Genomic DNA, 23,713 nt, shown 5'->3' with positions numbered 1-23,713 from the left:
GTAAGATTGTTTATGGTTGTTTAAATTTCTTAATGAATAAAACCAAACTTTTTAAAAGTTGTTAAGTTTCGATCAAAAGATAAAAGTATAATTTTTATGACAAAATTGTCATAAAAATAAAATTGACAATAAATAAAATTGTCATAAAATAAAATTGTCCTTTTGTAAAAAAAGTACTGCCTTGTTTGGATTTGAACAACAAATAAACATCTATTTCCATCTGACTGATGCTTGACTAAAATTTATACCAAAATCAAATTTTGGATTAATTGAAAGCAGTTTTACGGTTTTTGTTGGTTGGGATATGACGGGTACACTATAAAAGCTAACGCCCTCAAAATTGGATTTTCAAGTGACCCTCTGAAGTAGATTGGTGTCAAAAACTGAAGTCAGCGTATACTTGCCTTTTTAGAAAGCATGTGAACCCATGAACTCATACAATCTAGACAAAAGCAGCCTAGCATATAGTTTGTTCACAGCAAATAATTGAAAAAAGTTTTTTCTCATTTTAAATCAGTATTTCTGCCATGAATTGCATCGCTCAATTCTGAGAATCTATATTGCTGTTAGTCCCTGCCCATCCATCCATTGGTTTAGTACCAACATTAAAGATTAGCACTGTTATCCTGTGGCATGGGATGGTGTTATAGGCCAATTAGCTCAGTTGGTTAGAGTGTCAGCCTCAGTAGCTGAATGGCATGGGCTGGAAACAATATTGACCAACATTTCAGCCATCTCATTAATTGCATGCATGCACAGAATTTGGCGATTTGGTGGAAGTTGGCATATTTAAAACAACTACTACTATTGTAACGCAAAACTAAAAGTTTTGCCACCCATACTGCACTTGATTGTTTTTGACGATTTAACATTGATTCAAAAACCCCCTTTTATTAATGAAAAATCTGTGAATGGTCTTAAACAAATCCTATATGAAACTGATTTCAAATAAAAGTAATTACAAAGAAAATGTAATCTGTCCAATGAGGACCACTCATTTTAATAAATCAAATATATATAAATTATTTCTCATTCACCAATCTCAAAAGCTCATAAACGGAGAGAGCGGTAGCTATCACTCAGCTTGTAACTAATATTATTAGTGAATTTTATTATCATAGAGATTTCTTTACACATGCTAGTAATTGCATCACTATCTGTTTCATAGACTTATATGGACAGCACCTTTTCAAGTGTTTATTGTTCCCAAGAGGGCTAGTGTTGCTCAGCTACCTTTGGTTGATGTATAAGATTCTCATTTAATAAATGGTGGATAGCTTCTAGTGCTTCAATCACGATCAGTATCTTTATTGCCTTTGTGTATAATAAAATTCGGATTTGTGATATAAATGAACACCTTATTTCAGCTGTTTGCGTTTAACGTTATTATTTTTGGTCATAAGTGACGCTTTAGCGCTCTGTCTGCAGATACCCACTGATTCTGTCTTTGGAAAACCACTGTTCGATAGAACAACAACAGATAATGGCTGATATTTTAACAGACACACTCAAAGGTTAGTTTTATTGACCACTCCTAATTATATAGGAAGAGTTTCATCTCTATTGCTTTTTTGTAAGACGCCTATTTCTGCCTCTGTAATATTAGCAGAAGTTGCAAGTTTCTTCATTACATGTATGTTCGTATATCATTGGCAGCAGTTAATTAAAAGTGTACAATGATAGTCAACTGGAATCTGGCAGCAGCTAGTAGTAAACCGTATTACTACTGGTGTAAAGAACATGAACAACTACGGTCATATGGGTTAATCATAGGTTATAAACTTCTTTGGTAGAAAATAAACATGTTTTGATGTTGAGTACACACGAGCCAATGCTAAAGTTCTGTTTTTTAGCTCTTGGTTTATTTCCCTTTATTTTTTGGATACCAGCAATATATTTATTTCATAGAACTTTAGCAAAAAATTAATGCTGTTTTTGATAATGAATCACAAATATTTTCAGCACATTTAGGCAAAATTTAAAGCATTTAAATTGAGGTTAAGTACTTTTCTTTTCTTAGTGTTACTTTATAAAGCATGAGGATATTTAAGCATTGAGTGGCTCTTCAAAGACTGAGCTAATATCAGCGCTGCTGAGAAGCAAGTTTGACTGCTTCAAGTCTCAGTAAAAATTCCATCAACTAGTGTAGTAATGAACAACATATCTGTCACACCGGTTATGCAAAATCTATGAGGAGCAGTAGAAAGCATAAACTGTCTTATTTCATAGTTTGCTAATTTCTGTTAATAAATTCCACTTTTTTATCATGTGTGTGGTACGTGGTGTGTGTGTGGTATGTGTGTAGTGTAAGTGTAGTATGTGATGTACGAGGTGCTTGTAGTACGTAATGTGTGCCGTGCCTGTAGTACGTGATGTGTGCCACGCCTGTAATATGTGATGTGTGCCAGGCCTGTAGTAAGTGATATGTGTGGTGTGTGGGCGCTTGCATGGTGTGTGTGAGTGTAAGTTTTTTGAGCTTGTGAACAAGTGAGCATGCGTGTGTGTGATTAGTGAATGAAACCTGTGTTCAGTGCGTTGTGGGTGTTTTCATGTGTAGACACTACCTAGGTATGTTGCTTTTGTTGCGACAGTTGCAATTCTTGCAGTGCATTGAGAAACCAAACAGAAATAAAAGGTGTAAACATGTTTATTCTTTTATTAGAAATTAAAATTCAGCTTCTTTTAAAATAAATTCAAACATTCAAACAATATACGCAAAATACGAGCAAAAAACTTTTACATACCAACCTTCACTGTTTTAAAAACAATTTTTTTTCTATTTTTGATATCAGCTTATGTGAAGCATTTTCCGATAGCTGTGGCAATGTGTAATTACTCAGTTTGAAATGTTAATTTTTTTTAATCAGAAAAAAACAATTCAAGAGTGACAAGTTGAACTTGAAAGCAATTGTGTTAAATCAATTGAAAAACTCTGCAAAACTTGTTTTAAACATTAACTTTTTTAATGATTAAACTAGCTAAGTAGATGATATCTAAAGTCTGTCAGTAACAGCTGGTTTATGTTATTTCCCTTGTTTACAGACATGCTCTACACACAGCCTGTGAGTCCTGCTATAGAGCAGTTGCCTTCTCCTGAAGAACTCAAAGGAAAAATTCTTATTAAGGTAATTAGATAGTTTTATATTCTGTTCACCATTTTAGCAGATATGTTGAATATAAAAACTTGTTAGAATTTGTTCCAAATTTTTGCATGAAAACAGTGAATAACATTGATTTGTACTGACTATTATGCAAGATGTTTTTATTTACTCTTTTACTAATTTTTCTAAAGCATTATCTGTTTATATAATTTAATTTGGATAATAAATAAAATAAAAATAAAATAAATTTGGTTGACACAAAAGGGTAGAAGGACTCAGATACTGGAAGCTATGGTTATTATGACCTAACTACCTGCCCGTGCTATCTAGTTGCTGACCTCTGTAAGGTCTCCACTCTACATTTTCAATCTTGCATGGTATAATTAAACATTTTCTTTTAGCCTTAGATCTTTTATATTGTTGCTGCGCTCTGTCCCCTGTCCCCCAGACATGTCAGCGATTTGTAAAAAGTTGAGTTAAATTACCAACCCTTCTACTTGGAGATTACTATAAAATGAATGTTTGATGAATAATAACTAATTAAAAAGTTTATTACATTTACAGTTTAATGTAAGTTTAAATTGATGGAAAACTTCAGCACATTTTACTTACTCCACATCTAAATAATTTTGAAGTTGAATTTTAAATTTCACAAATTTCCTTATTTACAACTTTACTACTTTGAAAATATAGCAAATTTTTTTGCAGTTACCTTTTCTTTTTGAAGCTTCCGAATTTGCGCTTATGTACTGCTTCATGTAATTCCATTCTATATTTTAAAACTTTTAGTGTCGAAAGCTGCCTGCTGGCATAACTGAGGAGTCATCTATAGTCGCTATGGAAGACTCTGACGATGAGATGAACATCACAACTTCAGACGATGTACAGGTCAAGGAAATGCTCAAAAACAAAAAGAAAGGGAAGATGAGACTAGCAAAGAAGTTGTCTGACCTTGTTACATACGTTCAGAGTGTTCACTTCCATGGTTTTGATGTTGTCCGAAAACAAGGTACATGCGCAGTGATAATAGTGGTTGTTGTAATAAGGAGATGTGTCACAATGTGTTTGACAATTAGAGCAGGTGGCTACTGGGGCTACAAGTGACTATGAGATTGACCATGCTTTTACTTACACTTTGTGGGAAACCCAAATCTAAATTTTTGATTGAAATTGAAAGCGTAGTTGCAAATCAAAAACAACAAATAACCTCTTTTAACAGTAATTACATCGTTGTAATCAATTTAAAATACTTTTCCTTCTGCTGTTATTTTAATGCAGGACTCACAAAATAGCTTGCCATTTTTTAGAATTTCAGCAAACACACAACTATGCGTTATTAAAAGTATCCAAGTTGTTATGATATGCAAAATGTTTGTCAAACATTTTGGTGGAAAAGTTGGTCAACAATATGAGATTTCTAAACTCTAAAGTGCATTTATGCCAAAACGATTTATTGGAGTCGCTTCCACCTCGACAAAGCTGGTTCGGAGTAAAATAAAGAAATGTTGTAAAAGAGGTTTTGCCCCAGTCCACCGACACAAGATCGGTCAAATGCTGCATACCTTGTTCATAAATTTCTTACGGCTATCATTGACAGAATACAACACGGAATTAACCAAACATATCTCAGCAATGTAAATAGCATGAAAATACAAGCAAATTGGAAAGATATTGCATTTTATTGGCTAAAAAGGTGACATATGTTGTAGAGTAGAAGTTTGAGTTGGTTTAATGTAAAGTTTTTACAAAGACATATTTTAAATAGTAAACAGACGAGAGGCCAACTCTAAATATCTTGGCAGGACCGCAACTCCAACAAATCGTCCTGGTATAAACGGGCTTTGAGAATTATTCTTTTTGAATATTGCCTGATGCAACATGAATTTTAGGCCTAAGCAATGAGACATATGTTAGGTTTGTTGCTCATACGTTGGCTCTATGTCCTAGGGGTGCGTCATTGCAGGCATCGAGGTGAGAGTCGTTTCCCTGCATGTACTCTTTATCTCCTACGAGTCATTGTGACTAATATTTAGTTTTCCCCTTGTCCTTAAGGCCTTTTGGTTGATCACCTTTGGGCTTATTTGCACAAAACCGTTATGTCAGAATCTGTTTTGGTGTTGGTTGACCTAAGCTTTTACTGCACGGTGCATCTTAGTGAGATGATAACTACCAGGTTCCTTCTGACTCGCAAAATTTATTAGTAAAGTTTTAAAGAATTATTCATGAACTCAGCTTTCATTGAAGTTTTACCAAGAAAGGGCAATGATTAAACAAATGAGGAGTTTAAAGATTAACCATAAAAATCTCAAGTTTGTTAAATCGGTCCTTGCACCTTGCAAAAAGCTATTTTGTTAGTTGATAATATTTTTCTCTACATGGTCATGTTATTGCTATAAATCTTATCATGTTTTATTGTGGTTCCATTTCTTAAAATATTTGTGGTAGATGGTACATTCTTTTCCAGAACACCTTGAATAAATTCCATCAGATATTCTGGGTTCACTCCGTAAAAATAAACCACTCACTTGACATCTGTGACTCAGAAATCAATGACTAAATAAATCAAAATACAGCTTGTAAGATTGGAGTCTGACATATAAAATATGTCCCTACCTTTTTCTATTATGGAATATAGTGTTGTGTTACTTTGTGAATGTTATCCAAGCCTAATTCCAACAAGTTCTATTATTTCTTAATGTTGTTGAGGTGGTGCGTTGGTTTTAGGTATTTTTTTCCGTTCTGCATGGCAACTTTTTTCAAAAATATTTTGAAGGAATATTTAAGACTTACAAAACTCAAATCAAGTTAATAATATTTTTACTTGTTTGAACTTTTAAACAGAACTTTAATTGTTTAATTTAATTCAAACTGTTCAATTAATTCTTAGAAGATGTTGGTTCAAAGACAATGTAGTAGCAGCAGTTTTAGAAATAGATTTTTAGCCAGTTGGCTTATTGATCTATCACTTTAAGAGTCTGTGTTTCAGCGAAAAAACTCTTATGCTTTCACTCAATATTAGTTAGTTCCTAAGCCTCTCCTGCTGATAAGAACCTGAGAGCTTTGATGCATAGCAAAATTCTTTATTTATCTTAGTAAAAACTTTGCCAAATTTTTTCATAGAGTGGTGACAGCTTCCACGTTTAGATAGACAATAGATAAAACAGCAAATATGAAATTACAAGTGTGTTGAACTGGATATTGTATCCTACATTAAAAAAGGTTACATCTAATGTTACATCATTCAAAAGTAGATAATCATCACAATTACTATTATCTTTTGATTTGCTAGCTATTGCATTGTTATACTTTATCGAGGTGGTTACACTTCAAATATTCGTTTTTTGTTGTTGAAAAATTCACTCTGGTGCACATAGTCACCACTGTAGCTAGTCTTATCAGTAAACAGTTTTTATGTTACACAGAATTCGGGTTAATTATGCTTGCCAACTTTATTATGCTGCCATTTCAACATTATTAAGCGGTATAAAAGCAAAATAACAACTTTTCATTCTTTTAAAAATAATGCACGTATAAAAATCATATAGCTTTACATTCGTAAATAATCTATAAATACACCAGAGTTTTTCTTCAGTTTTTTTCTCTATACTATGTCTGTAATGGTATCTCTCAAGCTAACTATAAAATGGGAACTCATAGCTAGAAACTCATTATAGGAACTGTTAAACATGTTTTTGTACATTTTTTCATAATAAACAAGCGAGCAAATGACATACAGGTAGAACTAAATCCAAAAATGTGTTTCAAATTAACAGATGAGATAAAAAGTCACTATTTGTATTTTTTACATTTTTATGTTAATCTTCATTTAATTTAAACAAAGCTGTTTGTATTTCACAGGCAAGCCATACGAGATGTCGTCATACTCAGAGAAGAAGGCATTGAAATTGATAGACGAAGAACCTGGAGAGTTTGTGAACCACACGAACATACAACTCTGTCGGATATATCCTGCTGGCACTCGCACAGATTCCAGCAACTATAATCCAGTCGACATGTGGAATGTTGGCTGTCAGTTAGGTAAAAATGTGAAAAATTTTTGTTCTGATTTGTGAAACGTAAATCATGCTTGTGAAATCAAAATTTAATTTGCTAATTATGAAAATCTTTAACATCGTAAAATTGTCTCAATTAAAAAAGACTGAAATATAGCTGTGAGTTGCAAGTTATGTGAACTCATGTTTTACTAAAGATGATTAGTACTGTCATTATTACTATAGTTACCAGTATGCTGGCAATCCTGTCCGCTGCGAGAGATCATATCAGGTGTAATAGCTATGTGCACAATTATTCTAGTGCAGCAAACGGTTGAGTGGTGCAGTTGGTTCTGTGAGTTCGAGTCATGCATGGTGACTTTTTCTAACCTTTTTTCCTAACACTCTTAGCGTGACTTCGGACAGATAGATGAACACGAATCTTATTATAGTAAAGATTGATATAATTATTGTATTCAGAATTCAAACAATGCAACTAGTAACCATCTGTTGTAATAATAACTATTAGAAACACTATTATTGTCGTGAAATCGAGTGTTATTAATATTTTTACTATGAGCTACTATTATTTTAGTGTCACTAAACTTTCAAACCTCCGATCGAGCGATGCAAATCTACCGAGGAAAGTTCAAGGACAATGGCTCATGTGGTTACATACTCAAACCAGAGTTTATGCGAAAAAGTATTACTTTCAATCCGAGAGCTGGAGCATTTCCTGAAAGCTGGGGTAGACTATATACGATAAAGGTAAGATTACGCTGTGCTCTTTCTGGCCATGCTTTGCACGTACACTTTAAAATGATTTGAATAGCAAACTAAAAGTTTGAATTTGTAGCAGTTCAATTTTTAGCTTTATTTTTTATTTATTCGAATCTGGTTAACACAAATTTCAGATTTGGCGAGTGAAAGGGTAATGTCTAAAATTCACCAGACAAGTGCGACGAAGATGCCTGTTTATGAATAGTGCCGTCAGTGATTTTGAAACCGCCCAATAACTTATGAATTTGTTCATTGTGGCACTCTTGCTGGAGCCATGGAAGTCCATTTAATTACAATATATTGCACACCATTAGATGCAGAAATTTCTCCTTTTCTGGCAAAATATAGCAGAAGTCTTTCAGTCACATTTTATGGCAGAGGTGATGGAGTTGGTAAAAATTTGGCAAAATTAAGACAGTAAATCATCACTACGTTCAAATGTTTCGTAAAAGGTGAGTAGGCCTCCTGTGACGACACTGTACATACGGAGACAGGCAGTGATGAAATTTTTGTTTCAGGTTCTATCTGGGTCCCATCTACCGAAACCGGAAGGAGACCAAAACACCTCCGACCTAGTAGATCCGTACGTGAAATTGGAAATATTCGGAGTGAAGGAAGACTGCTGCGAGTTTAAGACAGCTGCCATCACTGACAATGGTCAGTTGCTTAATTAGTAGCCTATGTGCATCATGGTGGACAGGTAGAACAAGCCTGTTGATTTGCTAAATGAAAACCAAAGCATCCCAAAGCTTTGAAATTGTTGTCAACTAAGTGTGCACTTATAATAAATGGTCAACGCCGCCCAACTAATGGTTAAAATATCATACACTCTTGTGGTGATATTTCTACCATAAATTGAAGACATTTTATCACAATAACTCTTAGATAGTTCATGAGTCTGTGTGCACTTGTAACATTCTATATAAATCTCAGTATTTGTTTGTCGTTCTGTCGTCCCTATATCCAGTTATAGCCAGAAAGTTTTAGAAACAAAAAAACCACTTCGACCTGAAATTGAACTCAGAAACATCAGTTCTGCAGACAAGCATACTATCCACTACCCCGACGTGGTTCGGTGAATCGTTTGGCTTCGCATCTGTGCAACCGATATTGTGTGGGTTTGATTCCTGTGAGGTGCCATATTTTTTCTTAACCCCCATACAGAAAGAGGGACTTATACTACAGTAAAAAATTAGACAAGCTTAACTTACTCAAACTAATTGGGTAAAGAACCTAAGCTAATGGCTACTGCATTACCTGCCACTGTTTATAAGCTGTTTTAAATCTTGAACATATGAGTAGCATTAGTAAAAAATGTTTTTTCAGCAAATCTACTTTACAGTAGCCATGCCTCGAGCTTTTAAATACTTGAATTATGCATTGATCAGACACATACAGAAATAAACATTTACTTTCATTTAAAAGTTAGAATGTTGTCATAGTTGATAAAAAATAAATGTTCTACACAAAAACATTTTTTATTACCCGTACCATGCTGGGTATTCAGCTATTATAACAATAAAACAAACAGGTCATGAGTTTATAAACAATCTATATAAGTCTCAAAATTGGTTTGTCTTTTTTTGATTTGTTTATCTGTCGTCGCTATGTCCAGTTATAGCGATTAAAATTTTGATGCAAAAAACGTTTCGCACCGGAATTGAACTCACGACATTCAAATCTCAAGCCTGCAAACCAGCGCCGGTAACTACTAGGCTAAACCGCTCTGATCATTTTCGATCATCTATTTATCCTTATCCCGATTATATATGTACTTTTTATTATTAATGAATATTACCTTTTGCTTTCAAAATTTTTTTGAAAGATAATTTTTTTTAATTTGTCATTTTCAAATGTGAGGCGTCTTTTTAAAATTTTATGATGCCATTAATTTCCAGTTCTTCCGAAGGCATTCGCTAAAACGGTAAAAGTTGAAAACTTTTTTGTAGTTTTTTGTTGCGTTTTCTCGAGTAGGAATTATCTCTACATTTTTTTTCCGCTCGGTTAGACAAAGTACCCTCATGCGCCTCACCACTATACGTTTGTACCAGTATTGAGAGGTAGCAGTATTGTCATATTTAAAGTTTTGATCTATAGCTTCAACTGCAACAGTAATCTTTTTTATACATATTATGTACTCGATGTTATTATTAATTCAACACACGGTATTCATGATTTTTATTTTGTTTCCTCTATTCATAATAATTATATCAGTATTAAATCAATTTTCATTGCAATCATTGTAACATAGCAGACTTTCTCTTGCCATTACTTGCTGATTATTTCACACTTGAACACCTTTACAGTTGTTTTGGTTTTTCTCTTAATTTATTAAGATAAATTTGTTAATTTAAATATTAAATTTGAAATTAATTTGCACAAAACACTTTTTCATGATATGAAGCTTAAAAATTACAATGTTGAATGTTGTGTGTTAAATAAAAATAAACGTTTGTGCAAATACTTTTTTACTACTCAGGCAGCGCCGGGCATTCAGCAGTACTTAACTAAAGCAAACTTTTAATAGCTGCTTCAAGCCTCGGTCAATAATAACACATGCAGTTTAGGCTCCTTTTACTTTCTCTTCTACACTGTTGCTATATTTACATCTAAACCATGACATTGATATTTACAACCCATTTTAAAAGTTAACTTATAATTTTAATCTTTTTTGTTCAACAAAGGTTTAACACGTAAGCATGTTAACAACCAGTTTTCTAAAGCCCGAGTCAAATTTCGTATTCAAGTAAGACTTCCATATGAAAAAAATCTAAGAATTGGGTTTATCTAATTCGGTTTTACATGTATGTATGTTTCTATGACCAACTGCCTACCATTGACTTTATGCTAGCGAGGAGTATTCTCACTAAAGATTCACTCAAGTTTGAGAACCTTTATAACCATGCCCAAAAAGATATAACTATTGTGCGAGGTTATAGGCTAACAAATATCATAGTGTGAGAATATAGAGCCCAATCTGTCAGACGCATAGGTATAGTCCTGAAGGATTACAGAGTTTCTACTGGCTGCTGCTATTTACATAATGCACTTATTACGGTTGACAATAGGTGAGCCTATTGGCTTTTTAGTTGACATTTAGTTTTCTTTTAGTTGACATTCCTAGTAAAAAGTTGGAGGCGCTAGTAAAGACCGCCAGTCATAACGATTGCCATGTGTAAAAACCTAAGTCTGCCTTCTGAGAATGGCTAGCTTATCTATTTACGACCTATTTAGACAAGGAATGATTAGCTATCATCGCCATTGATCGGTGAAACAGAGTTAAGATCAAAACAAATAAATCTGACCCACCACTGATCGGCTGTTACACATATTAGCAATACTGTGGGTCATATCAACTTGTTTATAGGAATTCTGGACCTAACAAAAAGGGCAATAACTATTCCCCCTCCCTAATTCACACTCTATCGCTGTATGTTGACGTTAATCCCACAATACATCGATGGTCGTCTGTGACATTATGTTTCCATGACTCGCATGATACGTATTTGGCACTGCTCCAATCGAAATAAAAATGACCGAAGTTTGAAAACGTTTAGAATGGAATAGCAAGCTATATTATAATACTCATCACTCACAAGTGCTGTTTCCAATATTCGCAAGCATGATGGATCCGATAAAGTTTTGCGAATCGCAAAGCTCGCTTAGCTTGGGCAGTTATGCCGTTTCCATGACGCGGTTAACTTGAAAATTGGCTCAAATTTGCGGATCATGTATGTCATGGAAACAAAGTGCGATAAAACTATCGCAAACTCATCTGTGCTAACGTCAGCGAATAGTCTGCCGCGTAGCATTTTTATATAATCGCTGACACAATGAAATATTAGTCCTACAGCAGCTATCATGAGAGAAACTATAGATCAAGCAACCAGCAACAACCTATCACCCTCACCCAAGTAGCGCACATTGCTTACACGGCTGTGGACGCTCAGCAAAATATCAGGAATGTTTGACAGCTGCAATATTTCCCGACACATCCTCGCTGCATCGGTGAATAGCATCGGTTTACAACGCACATAGTTGATGAATAATCGCCGAGAGGAAAACCTCGAAACACATCGATATAGCGTGAACGAGTCGTAAGCCTAGAATATGCATGGGTATACTATCATGCCTTGCGAGTTTACTGTTGGAATTGTGAGAAGTGGTAGGCAATTATAAGTTTTCGTCGTTTTAACATAAGCTAACATTTTAAACTACCACAGCTCTAGGTAACACAGAAACATTAAAAGGATGTTTTAGAACTAAACCCAGAGAGAGGTAGGAAAAGGCAACTTTGCTTCTATGTGGAGATCAACCGCTCATTGTTTCATTTCCAGGAAGTGTTTTATAAGAACCTCCAATGAGTTTGGTGCAAATTTGTTTTACTTTAGTCTAGACTCAAGTTTATTCTATGAAGTTCAGCTGATGGACTGAACTTTTTAGAGTTATCACTTAGAATGTTCTGCCCTATCTGTCGAGTTCCGCCTGTATGACAAGGACATTAACGCGAAGCGATTATTGATGGTTGCAGGATTAAATCCTCGCTGGAATGAGACATTTGAGATATTCATCTCTGTACCAGAGCTGGCCATTTTGAGAGTGAACGTCAAGGACCATCAGACTCTAACAACCAATGACAGCATTGGCCAGTGCAGCCTCCCAGTAACCAGTATACAGCGAGGTGAGTAGTTTGATAGTGATAGTCAAAACCTCACTGCCATCATTTAGAGGGTGAAATATGGGTTTTACGTTTTATATATAAGAATTCTCTATTAACAGAATTGAAACCTTTTTCCTTTTTTATGAGATGTGTGAGAATGGAACCGATTAAAATTCTTCACATTATTTTCAAAGAAATATAATTGTTTTTGAATGTGAACAAATGACTTGTTGAAACGGATTGAGGTTGAAAACTGGGGTGGGGCTGTGCATGTATTTCAGTGATACTAAAGGTGGACTACTGCTGATTACGACAGAGAGAAGAACTTATTTTTTATGATTATTTTATAACTTTATTAGCCTTCAACTGCTATGAGTGATGCAAAGATATCCCAAGAAAACATGAATTAGCAACTAGAGGCGTGTACCAAGCGCATACCCATCACGCCAAACACTAATAGACTTACTATTGCTGATCACCAACTCAAGTCAATACAATATTGGCAAAAATAGACATTTTACAAAAAAAATGCGATTAAGTTGGGTATAATTTAGCTAGCTGAAAACTTAAGTCCTATTTATTGTAATGAGTACTAGATATAGCAATCATCTTTAATTCGGTTCAACAATGGTCGATACCAAACAGAACTCAAAAAGAAACCTTTACTGGCGTTTTAACAGACCTAGCAAGGATTGATAAAAAAATGACATCTGACTCGAATATGTCCTAATGTTATGAATTATCCAGCAGTTGGTAGAACAAAGCAGCATCATCTTCTATATTAATAATATAATAATACCACTTTGTCATTGTGTGTCTGTTAGTTCGTGTAAACACTGAGCGTTTCCACATCTTAAGGCCAATGTTATCCAAACTTCTCACGCATATGATTATATAGGTCGCTAAAATATAATGGGGACAAGATGGGTTTCAAAACTCCATCTGGTTCCTGAAAACCAGACTCTCAAACACCCACCTTCAGGCTATCTGATTAAACATGAAAAAAATCCTGTTATCACCGGCTTGCTGCTAATTAGGCTGAAAGATGTCCCTAATAACCTCACATATAATAATTATTCAATTTTTGATGGTGATAAAGTTGTGGTTGACTCGTAACAGAAGAGTAATTTTTAACTTTTATCCCTAGCTTGTATCTAGAGCTTGCCATTCTTATTGAATGCCACGCCTTTGATGAAAAACTCTGACGAATTACTCAGTACCTAACATTTCATATTTTAACTATTTTTAGGCAAACCTGTTTTTATAATCTGTTATCAGATTTATTTTTTCTTATTCATGTTTCATAAAGGTACAAAATGCTTAAAATTATAGCCATCTATGTTGAAATGTGTGCTGCTTGATGACATGCATGACTTTAACACCAGAAAAATAGAGGGCAGGCATGTATAACGATATTCCCTGTACCACAGGCTACCGCCATGTCATGTTGGAGACCAAAGAGGGATTAAATCTATGCCCTGCATCTGTATTCATGCACATATCCATACAGTCAATGAGCAGGACTTCATGGAATAGCAAGAAGGCTGGGGCGACAAGTGTAAAGCGTTTGCTAGGCAAGTCTATAGAAGCTCGGATAATACATAGGAACGTTGAAGATGAACTTGTCAGATTTTTAGTAGATTTTTTTAGAAAGTAATTTTTCGATTATTTGCGATTATTTCAAGTGTAAGGATGTTTCAAGATTAAAATTGATAAAACGTAATTGTGATTAGAATACTCAGAAGAAAAATACGTGAGAAATGATGCCACTAATTACAATCGTAGTGATAGTTGATATCAGCTATTGCAGTCAAGTTCAAGGGTCACGCGTCTCTATTCTGCCAGTCTCTTTGCAATTGGTAGACCTCATAATCACACTTTCATTTGATTTGAGCGTTTTAATTTTCATGAAGTTTTATTGATTTTAATCTTGAAACATCCTGGCAATCAGATCACCTCAAACATCAAAAACAGCTATAAATGATAGAACCTATACTTTCTGATAAAATCTACAATTTTGTGTAGTTCATCTTTCATCGAAATTGTTTACAGAAGGTTTTGCTAGAATTAGAAGTTGACTCGAAGGCGAATATTCCAGAAACTGACAAAAACTGTTAGCACCTATTTAATTGCGGAATCAACCTGTGGTCTATTCACTCCACGTTTAGTTTAACAAAGATATGGTGGCAGACTTTGCAACAGCGTATAACAGGGTTAGCCAGATGACATGAAAACAGTATCATCGCACTGATGAAGCTACCTTTCGAGTGTCAATTGGTATCATGCCAATGTGTTTTACTAATAGCCTAAAACTACGAAAATATTAGTAGGTACTCAGATGGTATGAAACTTGGCAGTAGTTGAGTCATCTCTTGATTGAGCTCAAACAGTAAAATCTGCATATTTCTTACATGTTTTCAAAGTGCCATACGTGTTGGTCAACTATTGGAACTTGTACCATTTCGGTAGTGTTTTATTTAGTATCAATGTAAACAAACACTGAGTTCCTCAATTATTTTGAATTGTGATAGGCATAATAATTTTACATATATATAATGTAAAATTTATTATTTTATTATTCAAAATTTTATATATAATGTCCCCGCCTTTTAGGAAGCACAACACTGGTTAATGGTAGATCAAGGAGCAGAGAATCTGGAGAGGCCTCAGATATTTCCAGGCAAAGTAGCATTCGATCATAGATACAGAAGTCTAACAAGGTCACAGTAACGGAGATTAATACCAAAGATTTTAGCGTTAGATTTTGTACATTGGAAACAGGTTAGCCTGAGATTCAATAACGTAGGCTACAAGACTTACGTTTTTTAGTATGCGGATTACTGGTTTATTTTTTAGGTAGTAAATGCTAAACACCAACTAAATTCATTTGACAAATTAGTGAGAGAAACTCTGGCTAGTGCAGGAGCCTGTCACAGTGGTCTTAGTGTAGCATGCTATGTTTTAGCTCATTCCATTATTGTATCATTCCGCTTCAGATGGAAAGCAAACCAAAAACTAATTATTTTGGCAAAAGATCAGATAATACAACTTTTGCGTTTTGATACCAGTGAACAGTGCAAAGTAGAATATTCCAATACTCTATTTTACAATAGGTATCACATACTAAATTGTTCATGGTCTGCCATGGATAAGGCCTATGGCAATTCAGTCAATCATCATATTGTTTATTTTTAATTCAATAAATTATGCCTTTATCTATTAGTGTGAACAATATATGCCCTGACATTGACTTTGTGAAAGATGAACGCAAATATTTCATGTGTGGCTCCTTACAACGAACAACCAATAATACCGGCGCTCGGTGATTAGAAGATCAATTGGCAGGCAGCTAAGTAATTGCTACAGTAAAGACAAAAATGATAAATCTCTATAAAAATATGAAGGCACAACACTTTTACTTAACAAAATTGTTAAAACTTTGAACTTCAGGTTGACTGGATAAAATAGAGACAAGCTCCTGACACAAACAGACAGAAATCTTACATTTTCACATCCATTTAAGCTAAAATTGATGTACTTTATAGCATTACAAAAAAGAGGTATGAAGACCAGTTGTGTTCAGAGACAATGTAAATGTATACAAGATTAAAAATAAGTTTCTAGAAACTGTCGAGTAATTTAATCAGTTTTTCTGGTAGACATTCGCCATGACTTGCCATCACCTGTCGGCTTGTGAGCAGAAGGCAGCAATACATGCCTAATAGATCGCCCGCTGCCAACTTCGATGCCTAAAAATATCTTCCAATTCTCAAAAAATCCAAAACTATATGGGTTTTTAAATGTAGCACCTAGTTCAGACATTCGTTCTTTTTCCTTGACATTGATGTGTTTTTCAATGCTTGTCTCGGCCTTGCTTATAAGCATGCCATGCCAAACTGTGAGAGTTCCCAAAGCAAATGTAACAGCGATACAGAGGAAAAACTCGTAAGTAACCCAAAATCTTGTCCGCAACTCCTCCGTAGTTAGAATTATGGGCATGTTTGATGAATCGGTGCTTCCAAAATATTCTGGTGGCTTATATGCAGCTATGAAGATGGAAACTATAGGAAATATAAGTGACGAGAAAAAAGTTCCAACAGATCCATAAAAATAGCTCATAAACTGATTGTAAATACTAATGCATACAAAGATGGTTCCGGAAGACATGTAGACGCAGAAGAGATAGAAATAACGATGGTTGTAGTGTCCGACACAGTTGTTTATCCAAGGACAATGATGATCCATTTTAAGCACACATTTTTTGCACACGCTGCAATGGTGGGTACGAGGAGGCTTTGGGACAATGCAGCTCTTGCATATGGATACTGGACTATCCACATTACTAGGAGGGACACCAGGTGACGTTGTCACAGCCATATAATAATGAAAGACGATATTTAGCAAAAGCCAGTGGCCAATGATAAGGTTAATAGTAAGAGCAGGAGTCGACCAATAAGCAGCGTTCCAAGGAAGGATGTAGCTGTAGAAGATGACGACAACTGACGTTGTTAGCAATGTTACCAATGTCACAAATATAGGCCCCGCCTTCTTAGCGATCGCTTCCAACAACCAGAATAACGGCTCAAACAGCTAAAATGATAGAATCAAATACAGGTTGTGTAAACAAAAAAAGAATCCAATTTTGCAAGTTATAGACTCATTCTACTTTTACAAATTATGACTAAATTATTTGCACTATAAAGGCAATACCTCAATCCTTATTTGCAACACATAGCTTAAAAGTGATGTCAGAAATGGGGGGTTGGATGGTACCCTACCTCTCTCCTTTGAACTGCCATATTATGAGTTAATCAATGAGAACAAATCATTCGCTTGAGAAAAGTTTCTACTCTTATAACAAATAAAAACAGAGGCGTATTTTATATGTTAGATTTCAAGTTCAACTTGAAACATCCTATGCTATTGGCTCTTTTTAAAACCAGCCAAGCAGGTTTGAGTGCCAATCTTTTTGGTACAGGGAGCCAGTCGTCGCACTAGCCTGCTGTCAAAAGGTTTTGCTGGAGATGGATTGAGCCTTTGACTGACACAAGTGATGAACGCTGGTGAGTACATGGGTATTAGGCAAGTCGGTATTTATAAAGAACACTTCATTGTAGTCGACCTACTAATTTTCAGCAACTATATCTTTAAAGCAAAACCTGAAACGTGGTCAAGGAAAGTAGTTTAATTTTTTATTAAAAACCGAACGGCTTCACCAATTCAAATAAAAATTGCTAAAAAAATTAAATTATTAAAACTAGTAATAAGTCAAATACAATTGATGTTGGAAGAACTCTTTTAAACATTTGCATGCATTTATGCCGATGATAATAGATTTCGCGTGTGATTTTCGCTCTTAATGGTGCTCGTGCAGAGCAGCATTTGCAGTAAAATATGGTGAAATTTGGTAAAATGGCTGGCACTAGGCAGATACCCGAATTTGTACATGGTTGACAGTGAAAAGGTTAATGGTGCTCGTGCAGAGCAGCATTTGCAGTGGTGATGCTAGTAATTAGCCTTCTGTTTTCTATTTCAGTTTCAGCTGTCTTCATTTACCCTGGAGAAACAAAACCTTGACTGATACTGGCATCTCAACATAAAATGCTCCAAAGTTCTAACACATACCCTAAAACCTCCATTTAAACGCCATGACACTCTATTTTTCAACCATTTTCCTATTGTGGCGTTTTATGAGAGGTGATGTTCAGATAGAATGCTTTGTTCACTAGCTCGTCAGAATTTTACGAAGATAAATTTAACCCTTTTACGAATGAAACCACAGTAATGTCACCTATATTTTGTATTCTCCTGCGTGCAGAGCATCATTAATGCCCTTGACCTCAGCATTTTTGCTAAACCGTTTATATACATGTAATTGGTAATTATTTCGATGGTATCGTTTTCAACATGTAAAAGAAACCATAAAGGTTTAGAGTTAGAAAACGAACTTCTATACGCAATGACAATGGCTGCTATTACGTCGTACGGTGTCCCCGAAAAGAAGTCTCATCATTCATCAAAACGCTTTATAAGCCGATAAGCTTTGGAGCTATAAAAATGGACTTCGATAAGTCGTAACAATGGCTGCTATTGCGTTGTACGGCACTTATGAAAAGTATTCTCACCATTCATCAAAACATACAAAGTTTTCAGATCAAGTTTTATACCATCTTATGGACGAGTCTGAAAACAATGAATCGGATTCAGACCTTAGTGATGTCAAATCTGAGTATAGTTCTAAAGATTGTAACGATCGATCTTCTCAGGTACCCCATCACTAAAACTATGGCAATTACTACAGCAAAAATGAAAAAATTAATTGTTATTAATATAACTGAGTCATATAAATTTTTGCATACCAATTTGTGGACACTTTTCTACTGATCAGTTTCTATTATGGGTTCGTAAGGATCAAAGAATGTCAAAGTGGCAGACAAATAGGGGTGGCATTAAATTGAAGGGTGGCGACGTATTTTTCAACCCTTCTCCTACAGTGTATACCAGGGATGGCCAAATGATTTTGACCATTATCCGTTACAGCCAAATCTGATCCACAAAGAGCTGAAAATGTACATTTTTAATTTTTACCATATATAAACATGTAATTACTTATGCATATCTTAAAACAAGGCTTCAAACACGATTTGAAATTTTTTTGCTTATATAAATAATTTGACTATAGATTAGCGATCGAATGTGCTGCAATAAATATGCCTGATATCGGTGAGAAAAATGATGAGTGTGGCTTTGACTTCACAATACTATCAAAACGCGGTTTTTTGCTACTTCTAGTGAAACTTAAAGTTCATGAAGATGAGTATTTCTGAGTCGTGTCCTATGATTGCTTTTTATAAATTTCATTGCTGAAAACAATGAATTTACCAAAATTCTAAGAGACATTTACAAATTTTTTTTAAACCAATTTAAAAAAGATACTTCAAAGTCTTTTTGATAGGCAACTTGAAAGATCCACAAAAAAGCTACAAAGATCCGGATCCAGATCTGCCGTTTGGCCATAGCTGGTGTATACTATTAGAAGATGTGTTCAAATAAAGGTGGTGTTCAAATAGAGGTTTTACAGTAATTCTATGTGAAGGGTTGAGAAGATCCGAAGGATGCGAAATGAGGGATGTGAGACTAACCCAATTTTAATAGTTTTCATTGCCATGACCACCAAAATTCTGGTCAAATCTAAAAGCCCTTCAAACTCACAAATTTTGGTCGACCTAAGAACAAGTCGATTGCGAAGGTAACACTGTACAGATGCTCCCCAAAGAGATACGTTCCGAATGGTCATTCGTTAAGCAAATTTGTTCGTAAGTTGTCTCAGCTCATTATTTTGTATGAAACATAACTATGTTTAAGGATTATAAAGTATGTATAAGTCTTGAATAAATAACCTATATGGGTTTGTAAGACATAAATTTAAATAGTACTAAATAATAATAAAACAATATGCTCTATAAAAATGTGTACAACTGGAGAGAAACAGTACTACTGTAAAATGCTACTGCATTGTTTCATATGTGTTGCTGCACGTAAAAGATTGCGTCAAAAAGGTCGATTTAATAAAATTAAGACTCATAGAAGGCTAAAACATCAGCTACAATTTGATGCCATTTTTGCCTTTGTAGACTAATCCTGTCCAGAGATATGTGCGTTTGAATGAGGGCACTTTTTAAAAAGCTCAGATTCCAGCGGGTGCTTCATTCGTGACGTAACTAGTGATACATCTGAAAAGAGTCCACAAGCGATAAATATAAGATCACTTTATTAGCCAATCATCAGCACGAAATTTCTATATAGGTCGTAATAAATGTTATCACTTGTAAAACGTGTTGTCTGTGATCTCAAATTTAGGGATTGTACTCTATTATTAAATCGCATGGACATCGATATTTACTAAATTAATTAACATCGTTACTTTAATGAATTACTCGATCGATACGTTATATTGACGAACAACAGAATTGGAAAAATTACTGTAAAGTTACTGCGAAGGTGACTCAGAGTTTTCTGAGCATTAGGTGGTTAACGTGCTACAAAGGAAGATAGGAGAATGGAGGTAAATTTATCTTTTACTTTGAGTCTCCTATAGATATACTGTTGAGTTTACATTCAGATTATATTTCTCTGTTTGAGGTTATAATGTAATTCCCTGTGCGTGCTTGCGAGATACGTATGTACAGTGAGTTCTTGATGGCTTCTTTTTAATCCATAGCATCTAGCAATACAATGGCTTAGATTGATGAATATACTAAAGGTGATCATTTTAGTACTCATTAATACATGTACTAATTAATAAAATTATAACTTTTTGCTATCATCAATCATCGTTTTATAATTTTTTATCGTTTCACCTAGCTATATTTTCTTAAAATTTTCTTTGACAGTTTTAGCAAGTAAATTAGAGTTATGACTTGACTTTGGATGTTCACTTCTCACTTGTAGAAAATCGATTGATCGATGCACATCTTTAATTTCCAGAACCAAAGCTTCGAATCGTTGACTTGGCATACTTATGCTTTTGTTAAACATTTATTCATTTTTACAATTACACTCGCAATCTATCTAACTTCCAATTTGAAAGCTTTCAGTAGATAGGCGTTGGAATGGCATATCTATGAATGACATATATTTATTGCATTTGTTTTATTGATTACAGGATGTTTATGTGGTCCCATCAGCGGAAGCAGCTTTTTCAATGTGGAAACTGCCATAAATGGGAAAGAGACTTGAATTTGTGCTGCATAAACCATGATGTTTTGTTTGAGTTTGCTGCAGTAGATGAATTTGTCTTATTGCATGAGCTGAAACTATGTGAGTGGTCACGATTTGGATAGATATTTTCAGTCGACTATACAATGTATATGACTTTTAGGGATGTAGTTGGTTTCGCCATATATTCTTTTCAAAGACGCGGCTTGCTTATTTTACTTAGTGAGAAACTAGTTTTCAATGTGGGCAATGATATACAGCCCCCCTCCGGGATAGGGGGACGGGCATAATATGGGCGGGGCTTTTGGGGGCTGTATATCATTAGTGTGGGTAGCGAAGGAACTTTGCCGATACAAAGACCTTATTCTACATAGTTTGCTTGACAGAATTACCTTAAATCGGTAGAATTGGTAGTCGGTACTAAGATGTTTACACATCATTTAGAAGAAGCTAATGTGACAAGTTTTTAATTTTCCTTGTTTGAGGCGTTGGAGTCATTGGTAATAATGTATCTGCAGCTATATTTAAAATTTTATTCTAGCCAACTCGAGCAAATATAAAATAAAATATATGCTAATAGAGCCGCCTAGGACTAGACTTTTATCGCAATAGCCGATGTGAATACAAGAGACAGAGACAGGTTGTATCACGTGTTACATCATTTTGGGCGAGTCTGGGCATGTTTTTTTGGCCTGAGCGTTTTTACCACGATCAAATTTTTTCGATTTTAATCTTCAAATATATTGACATTGAGATCGCCTAACACAACAAACAACATATCAACTGAGAGACAAAGAAAAATACTTTCTTTTAAAATCAACTCAAATTTGACGCAACAACATCTTCAAGCATACGTTAGCTGTTTAATTACTTGAAAGGATTAATATCAGTGATGGAAAGCCGCACTACTCAAAAAAAGGCCCGCAATACAAAATCTAACTTCCGGCATCTCTATAGAAACATTTTTGACGTACACACAACATTGTTTGTATCTACCATTGTTCATAACACAAATGTTTGTAAGTAGAGTAGCATCTGTAGATACAAAAAATGGTACAACACACAGTAAACCAATAAACACCAATACATCAGGTTGAGCTTGCATTGGGTAAACTATTTAGTCAGCAAAGAACTTTGGCTGAGAAAATGCAAACTCAGCAACAACAAACAGTAGCTGCAATTGGCAATTATGATCAAAAAAAAAAAATTGAAATCTACAATCAGTTGTCAAATTATACATACTGTGTCTGCAATATACGAGCTTGTAGCAAAGTGATTGTGAAAGAAGGTCCAGTACCACAGGCTGCAAGTATCTCCCAGTCTGCCAAACATTTTGGTGTGCAGTCTCTAGTTGTGTTATAGACTAAAAGCAACAGAGACACTCTCCTAACCGAAAAATCCTAAAAGGGAGATAAAGATCAGAGGTATATTGATGAAAGATTAGACTCACACCACAACAGCAGCAAATCACACAACAACAACTCAATTGGCCAAGCTAGCTCACCTATGGCCGAGTCAACTGCTGGGATGAAACTCGGTACGGCCAAATTGTTGGTCCTTGGATTGGCTAGGCAGCCGACCCTGGTTTTTGCACTCTGCCACCACGCTGTAAGTAACTTAAGCTGTTAGTCCTGCCTAGTGGTTAAAAAATCTATTTCCCATCAGAGTTGAAAAATTACAGATCGCAAACCCAGTGTATTTTAGCGTTTTCCTAGGATTTGCTTTTTTGTTTACACAGCAACTGTAAAATATACTGTAATATTTCCCATTATTATCCTGGAAACTAAAAATTAATTGTGTTCTTCACTAAAATATAGAATAAAAGGTTGGGTACCTACTTATCTCCATTTGAGATATCTGAAAAAGCCTTAGATATTTGTTCCTCTAGTTAGCTGGAAGATAATATATAATCACATGACTACTTGTGTTATCCATATGTTGGTTGCTGATTAATACCTAGTCACAGCTATTATTGGATGCCTTTTTGTTATCCAAAGACATAAAATAATGTAATCAGATGTTTACCCCTCTACTGCACATTGCCATATGTTAAGCAAACTAGATCTAAAAATCTGCAAGGAAAGAATCTGCGCTCTGATCTATTATCGCGAACAACAATCCAACCAAAATGCCTGTCCAAACTTCTGACAATGCAGTGATGATACTTTATATTTTGTGCAAACTTTAGCTTATTCAAGGTGGATATTTAAAGCTATGAAAATTTCTTGCGTTTCAATAGTCATTCTTAAATGTTCTGACTCTATACGACCGGTTAGAGCAAAATACGACATAAAAGACACGTTTACATGTCATCTCTTTCATGACATGTTTATCCTAATGCTAGTTAAGCATGTAATTTCATTCTAAAACTAATAAAGAAAAAACTGCTTAAAAATCGGAAAACTTTAGGTTGATATGACAAGTTAAATTTGCTGAATTTCATTACAAAAAGCAGTAGCCTT

At 34.8% G+C, this 23,713-nt stretch overlaps 2 protein-coding genes across 3 annotated transcripts in view; one reads left to right on the top strand and one right to left on the bottom strand.

Moving 5' to 3' along the window:
* The window catches only part of LOC137388936 (1-phosphatidylinositol 4,5-bisphosphate phosphodiesterase delta-1-like), an 85,754-nt gene extending 70,002 nt beyond the window's left edge, over positions 1-15,752 (top strand). The window contains exons 16-24 of the mRNA XM_068075439.1: positions 1,429-1,514; positions 3,043-3,125; positions 3,891-4,110; positions 6,960-7,139; positions 7,689-7,861; positions 8,392-8,530; positions 12,405-12,554; positions 13,964-14,111; positions 15,151-15,752. Of these exons, the coding sequence (XP_067931540.1) occupies positions 1,429-1,514; positions 3,043-3,125; positions 3,891-4,110; positions 6,960-7,139; positions 7,689-7,861; positions 8,392-8,530; positions 12,405-12,554; positions 13,964-14,111; positions 15,151-15,235 (1,264 nt within the window). The 3' untranslated portion in view covers positions 15,236-15,752. The remainder of the gene's footprint in view (positions 1-1,428; positions 1,515-3,042; positions 3,126-3,890; positions 4,111-6,959; positions 7,140-7,688; positions 7,862-8,391; positions 8,531-12,404; positions 12,555-13,963; positions 14,112-15,150) is intronic.
* Positions 15,753-15,944: 192 nt separating this feature from the next.
* LOC137388937 (palmitoyltransferase ZDHHC16-like) lies at positions 15,945-22,859 on the bottom strand. Of its 2 annotated transcripts, none has more exons than XM_068075440.1 (3): positions 22,756-22,859; positions 22,494-22,651; positions 15,945-17,123 (listed from the first exon to the last, which is right to left on the bottom strand). In XM_068075440.1, exons 2-3 carry the CDS (start codon positions 22,581-22,583, stop codon positions 16,173-16,175), a joined length of 1,041 nt encoding a protein of 346 aa, XP_067931541.1. In that variant the 5' UTR covers positions 22,584-22,651; positions 22,756-22,859; the 3' UTR covers positions 15,945-16,172. The 2 variants fall into 2 exon arrangements, with proteins under 2 accessions (XP_067931541.1, XP_067931542.1); XM_068075441.1 differs by having other exon boundaries at positions 22,494-22,614; positions 22,756-22,858.
* Positions 22,860-23,713: the final 854 nt, after the last annotated feature.

The sequence above is a fragment of the Watersipora subatra genome, chromosome 2, assembly GCF_963576615.1.
Source record: "Watersipora subatra chromosome 2, tzWatSuba1.1, whole genome shotgun sequence".
NCBI classification, from domain to species: domain Eukaryota; kingdom Metazoa; phylum Bryozoa; class Gymnolaemata; order Cheilostomatida; family Watersiporidae; genus Watersipora; species Watersipora subatra.
This window is presented reverse-complemented; position numbering and strand designations above follow the sequence as displayed.